Here is a 7,030-nt window from a genome sequence, read left to right as displayed (position 1 = left end):
AAAAAAAAAAAAACGAAAATATCAGTATAAAGATAGCAGCAATTGATCTGATAAAACCAGGTTTCAGCATTTTTATAAAATACTAGCTCAAACTATTTCTCTTACCATTAAAACATTAGTGACACTTTTTCTAGGGTAAATCTCACCCCTTTCTCTCATATATACACATCATGTTCCCACCATCCAAAAAAAAAAATAATAATCTAATGCAATGATCTAAAAATTATCCTTAGACTATGAGTTTTTAGAAGGCAGGGAGACTCCTTGGAAATCCGTGGCATTTTAGTCAATTACAGTGCTCGGTGAGCCAAACGCAGGACCTTATAAATTCCCACCAAAAGAAAAGTAGCAAAATAACACTGCCCTTTGAATGTCTTGTTTATTCTAAACACCAGCTGTAGAAGCTTCCTATCTGGCTTCTTTCTGTAACTTATTTCTTTATTGATCTCCCCCACCCCCTCATGAACCCCCATCCCACTATTTCCTATTACCTTTATTGAGCAAAGCACAATTATATGTTCTACCCCAAGATTTGTAATTAAGCATTCTTTTAAAAATGTGATATAGTTTAAAAGTCACCCTCAAAATAGAGACTGTGCTTTATAGTCTCCAACTCTCTAAGAAGACAGTTAACAGTGGAGTGGGTGTCCATGACACCCAATGTGCTGGGCCAGCTTATTTTCTTACTTTAATGTCTACCTTACAACAACCTAGGTTATGCGAGCATATAGTTAGACTCATGTCCCAGTGTTCCACGACAATAGCTATATTTTAACAAATGAGTAGTAAGTGGGGTTGCCTTTGTCTTGTGGATGCTGAGGCACTTCAGCCACAGATGCTCAATGCCACCTTACTGACCAGCTTTCTTTCTAGCTTAGACAACTAACTCAGTATTTAAAACTACAGACTAGGAAAGCCATAAACTTGTCACATGTATATTTAAACAATGGCAACACAATGAACTGGATGCTAACTAATGAGACACCAAAACAAACAAAGAAAAAACAATCCTTAAGTTAGCCCATCCAGCAGAATACAGAAGAAAATAGAAAATACGCTACTAAGGAAATCTAATGACAGCCAATAAGCCACACGCAAAACTTATAAATTGGGAGACTCCAAATAAAAGCCTTTCCCATCAAAACAACGTTAATTCCCAATTCAAAGCAGCTGCACAATTACTGAGAGTACACATCCCACCAAATACAAAGAAAAGGTGAGCCCAGGCAAGGATTTTCTAAGCATGATCTGAAGTTTATGAAGATCCTCTAGAACTTCCGGTCTTGTCTAAAATCTGAGTGCTCATATCTGGATTAAGTTCTGAGCCGGAAAAAGGCAAAAAATGGAAGCAACTGGGAGAACTTTATTCTTAAAGTGAGCTTAGTGCTGAAAAATGTCAACTGCTGTATGAGAACAGTGGGTCATGTTATCACAATGCTGGCCGCTGGCCTGCCACTGACAACTTGAATAACCAGATTTTAAGGTTGGCTGGCTCTGGCCCAAGGTAAGAGAAGATGCCTCCACTCAAGTGGAAGACATATATTGGAGAGTGGAGAATATTTGGGGCAGAGGTGTCTAATGTTTTGGCTTCCCTGGGCCGCACTGGAAGAACTGTCTTGGGCCACACATAAAATAACACTAACAACAGCTGATAAGCTTAAAAAAACAACAAAAAAAAACCCACAAAATCTCATATTTTAGGAAAGTTTACAAATTTGTGTTGGGCTGCATTCAAAGCTGCCCTCGGCTGCATGTGGCCCATGGGCCATGGGTTGGACAAGTCTGATTTAGGACATATGAAAACAGGGGGATAAATTGCCTGTAGCTATACCTGCAGTGAAAAGTTAAATAACCTATGGTCTAAAACGGCGGTCCCCAACCTCTTTGGCAGCAGGGACCAGTTTTGCGGAAGACAACTTTTTCCAAGGATGGGGGCGGGGGTGGGGTGGGGTGGGGATGGTTTCAGGATGATTCAGCGCATTACATTTACTGTGTACTCTATTTCTATTATTATTACATTGTAATATATAATGAAAGAATTATACAAGGCACCATAATGTATAATCAGTGGGAGCCCTGAGCTTGTTTTCTTGCAACTAGATGGTCCCATCTTGGGGTGATGGGAGACAGTGACAGATAATCATGCATTGGATTCTCATAAGGAGCACACAACTTAAATCCCTCGTGTGCACAGTGCCCAATAGGGTTCTTGCCCCTATGAGAATCTAATGCTGCCGCTGATCTGATAGACGGCAGGGCTCACTGGTAGTAAGGCAGCCAATGGAGAATGGCTGTAAATACAGATGAAGCCTTGCTTGCTTGCTGCTCCCTGCCTCCCCATCCCTGCTCCACTTCCTGGGGTTCTTAACAGGTCAAGAACCTGTACCAGCTACCAGTCTGTGGCCCAGGGGTTAAGAACCCCTGGTCTAAAACACTGATTTGGAAAATGTCAAAGTCCAGAGGAAATCCCAGGTAAAGAATAACATGAATTTAAATGACATCTTTCCTACAAAATGAAGCTACCATAATTTGATCATTGTTATTGTGACTTCCTTGGTTATGTTATAAAAATTAATAATTTTAAAAATATTCAAAATTATAAATTTGTAGCTTATATGGATAATTTTTATATTCAAGATCTATGTAGCTTATATGAACTTGTGGCTTATATGGATAATTTTTATATTGAAGATATATGTTCTCATCTTTGACCCTCAAAAAAGGCATGTTTCTATCCTTGACCCTCAGTATAGGTAAGGGTTTCAACATTTAAATCAAAACAAAATTATTTGAGATCTCTTTTTTTTGTTTTTTTCTTTTGAGACCAAGTTTTGCTCTTGTCACCCAGGCTGGAGTACAATGGCGCCATCTCAGCTCACTGCAACCTCTGCCTCCCGGGTTCAAGAGATTCTCCTGCCTCAGACTCCTGAGTAGCTGGGATTACAGGCATGTGCCATCACACCTGGCTAATTTTTGTATTTTTCGTAGAGACAGTGTTTCACCATGTTGGCCAGGCTGGTCTCGAACTCCTGACCTCAGGTGATTCACCTGCCTCATCTTCCCAAAGTGATTGGATTACAGGCATCAGCCACCATGCCTGGCCTATGATCTCTCTTTCAACTGCTCCTCAGAATCCAACTGAATTATTTCTATCAATGAGGATGAGAGGGATTTAACACTGTTTCTCAAGCTAAGGCACCTACTGAGGACTAGCCAAGCTTAAATAGAAGCAAAATACAATCATCTTTTAGTTGTTTTACCAGATTAGTACATACTGAAATACTTTTTTTAAAAAAAAAGGGGAAACAGAATTAACCATCTACCAAAGCTAAGATAACAAAATGAAGACAACAAAGACTATCCAATATCAGAGTCTTAGAGTCCTCAAGTGTTCATTTAGAAAATTGCACAAAGTAAAACAATTATATAATTTTCAAATTAGTAACTTACTGATTATAATGGTAGTCTTCACATTTGTGTTTTAAGTGTTTTAATGACATAAAGTTTATATTTGAGTACAGATGGTCTTTTGTCATCAAGGCCACACATTACAAGTCTGAAGAAGCATGTGAGCGCTCTCTAAAATTTTTTGAAAGAAAACAAACAACAACAACAACAATCAGTGCCCAAGAGTAAACTCAGCACTGGCTCAAAATATCATCTGCCTTTTTCTTGCTCTCTCCCACATCTCAACTATCCTAGACTCAAACAATTTTTTTTTACACAAATTCAGGCTTCATATTTAGAGGATGTATAGTGTACTGGTGGAGTCAGACTCATAAGTTCAAATTCTCATTCTGCCACTAATGAGCACAATCACTAACATAAACTATTAGGTTGATGCAAAAGTAACTGCATTTTTACTATTGCTTTCAATGGCATAAACATACTTAGTCTCTACGTTCCTCATTTCTAAAATAGAAACAGTAACGGTATATGTGTAAAAGGCTGTCATGAGAAGACTTCATCTATACAAAGCATACAGAGCTCAGTAAGTACCTTATTCAGTAAGTGTTGACATTAATTTATAATCATTAATATTATTAAATTTTCTTATACTTAGCCCAATATTCCCTTATGCCATGATCTTTTTCCATCCAAATTCAGCCAACAAAGTAGCTATCCTCTCTTTTCTTGCCATCCATAAGTTCAAAAACTTGCCATGTGATTATCACAGAAGCCAACATCATCCAAACTAAACAGGCTACAATCAAACCCTTCAATGTCAGTAATGTTAGTTCACTCACTAATAATCTTTGGGTATTCCTTTGCAGTGCAAAGTATTTGCAATTAGGTAAAGCCTCACAATGTTACTGGAAGAAAAGGTAGTGTAAGTATTTACATATACATTTTAGTTTTTCAGAAAGAGAAATGGAGTCTCAAAGGCTGAACGATATCTACATGTAATAGCAGCATTGTAATACTTTCATTTTTCAACTAATAAGCAAGTTAAATTGCCCTATGCATTTCAGAGGAAATTCAAGGACAAATATGTATAAATATAATCTATGCTCTGAAGAACAGTACTAATCAAACATAATGAATTAGTATTATTTGCACAGAGATCATGGTCATACTCAGTAGCATAAAGTATACTGACTTCCATTAGAATTGCTGCTTCATAGGTGAAGGGAAAATCCACATATTTGGGCAAATTTGAATGTACAGCATTAATACATTTAGACAATCTTAAGAAATTTCTATGATTATATCATACTAATAAAAATTATCCAGCAAATATAGTCTTTCTCCCATAGCCTCCCTGCCCCATGTACCCAACCAAGACTCAGAAAAGATGTTCTAAAATGCGTTTTAAATAAGATACTCCTTTAAAAAAAAAAACACACATGCATCATTTTGCATTGTTACACACTTGACATTAAACTTTCCACAAACAAGGCTGTGAATAATCAACTTCAGCATCATTGTCTATACACATACAAACATGTTATTTTCCTGTTTAGCTTACCAGAATCACTGTTTATCAAAACACCAAGAGGATCTGCATTTGCCTCAGGTGGACCTCCTGGCTTCAACTCACTCAAGTGACTGCCTGGTCCAGTGACTGCTCTCTGTCTAGCATTGTCGTTTTTCCATCTGTGATTCTTGCCAGGACTTCTGATCTTTGCCATTTGTGAATGTCTGGACATCCCCTTCATCTTGCTGGAGTAAGAAAATTGCAATTCTTAATACAAAAGGCACTGACCTTCCAAGAAAATTCTGAAAAAGACTACTGGATACAAAAGAAATCTAGTTGTAAAACTGGTAACTTGTAGCCTACCTAGTACATTAAAGAGACCAAAATAAAAGAAATTCCAGTGACTTCCAAAGACAGAGAAGCTTATGGTAGAACTTTAGAAGGACAATACCCCACACAATATACCACACGTTATTGATTCTAGGCCACAAATTTCTACCCATATTGTTATCCTTCTGAAATTGGGCTGTGTCGTATTATCATTAAAGGCCAATTTAACTGGCAGCATTCTTTCATTCTTCTATTACAAATGAAAGCATTTCTTGGAGTTTATAAAGTATGTTCACTTTTGTCTATTCTTTATTTTTTTTTTTTGAGATGGAGTCTTGCGCTGTTGCCCAAGCTGGAGTGCCATGGCACGATTTTGGCTCACTTCAACTTCTGCCTCCTGGGTTCAGGCGATTCTCCTGCCTCAGCCTCCCAAGTAGCTGGGATTGCAAGCACCTACCATCAGCCTGGCTAATTTTTGTATTTTTGTAGAGACAAGGTTTCATCATGTTGGCAAGGCTGGTCTCAAACTCCTAACCTCAGGTGATCTGCCCGCCCCAGCCTCCCAAAGTGCTGGGATTACAGGCTTGAGCCACTACACACAGCCTTGTCTACTCATTTGAAGCTTCTGAAGCATTTACAAGTATGTCTTGACTTTCTGAAGCATTTATAAATGTCTTGTTTGAGCTTCACAAACCCTCTGAAATAGGGAAGACAGGTACTATTGTCTCTACTTTATAGGCCTATCACAATACATAGGCCTATCACAATTTCACAGCCAGACCAAATCAAGTACTCTCTCAACAGCTACAACTACTTTTAAACAGAAACCCATGTATCGGCCAGGCTCGGTGGCTCACACCTGTAATTTCATCAGCACTTTGGAAGGCCAACCAAGGTGGGTGGATCACTGAGCTCAGGAGTTCTAGACCACCCTGGGAACATGGTGAAACCCTGTCTCTACTAAAATACAAGAAAATAAGTCAGGCATGGTAGCAGCAGGCGCCTGTAGTCCCAGCTACTGGGGAGGCGGAGGCACAAGAATTGTTTTAACTCAGGAGGTGGAGGTTGCAGTGAGCCAAGATCGTGCCACTGCACTCCAGCATGAGCAACAGCGAGAGACTCCATCTCCAAAAAAAAAAGGAAAAAGAAAAAGAAAGCAAGTATTTTTGTGACCATCTTTTAACTTAAACTGTGTGGGGCAGGAGGTGCAGGAGACAGTTAAAAAAGGTTTCTTCATGGTAGACAACAATACAAGGTATTCTTTGGTGGGACTGAGTTTTCACAAAGACAGGCTTTGCCAGTTTGCCATTTATCATGCAAATTTTATTTTTCCTTAATAATGGAAGCTGCAGTAAATAGATTAATTAGAAATCTGCATCTAAATCTCAATTTTGTCACTTACAGGCTGTGTCTGTTATAAATATTTGTATGCCTAAACCTGTTTACTCTTTTAAACAGAATGGGAGTCACAGGGGCATGGAGAGAATTAAGATAATATAAATATAGTACTTCACAGAGCAAGGTAACACATGAAAACCTTAATAAATGGCAGTTTACTATCATAAAATTTTTGAAATAATTTGTTAAACCAACATGATTAATTTATATATCTGCAATTCAGAGATTTTTAATCCTTTTAGGGTCACAATAACCCTGGGAGAATCTCATTATAAAAAATTAATATATAGCCGGGCGCGGTGGCTCAAGCCTGTAATCCCAGCACTTTGGGAGGCCGAGGCGGGTGGATCACGAGGTCAAGAGATCGAGACCATCCTGGTCAAC

At 38.5% G+C, this 7,030-nt stretch overlaps 1 protein-coding gene across 1 annotated transcript in view; it reads right to left on the bottom strand.

Annotated features, from left to right (window-relative positions):
- NUFIP1 (nuclear FMR1 interacting protein 1) overlaps nt 1-7,030 on the bottom strand; it is a 42,813-nt gene that overhangs the window by 12,996 nt on the left and 22,787 nt on the right. Inside the window, exon 5 of the mRNA XM_037741144.1 lies at nt 4,970-5,163. Within this exon, the coding sequence (XP_037597072.1) occupies nt 4,970-5,163 (194 nt within the window). The remainder of the gene's footprint in view (nt 1-4,969; nt 5,164-7,030) is intronic.

The sequence above is a fragment of the Cebus imitator genome, unplaced genomic scaffold (assembly GCF_001604975.1).
Source record: "Cebus imitator isolate Cc_AM_T3 unplaced genomic scaffold, Cebus_imitator-1.0 Scaffold94, whole genome shotgun sequence".
NCBI lineage: Eukaryota > Metazoa > Chordata > Mammalia > Primates > Cebidae > Cebus > Cebus imitator.
Note: the sequence above shows the minus strand (reverse complement) of the source record. Positions and strands in the feature narration are given on the sequence as shown.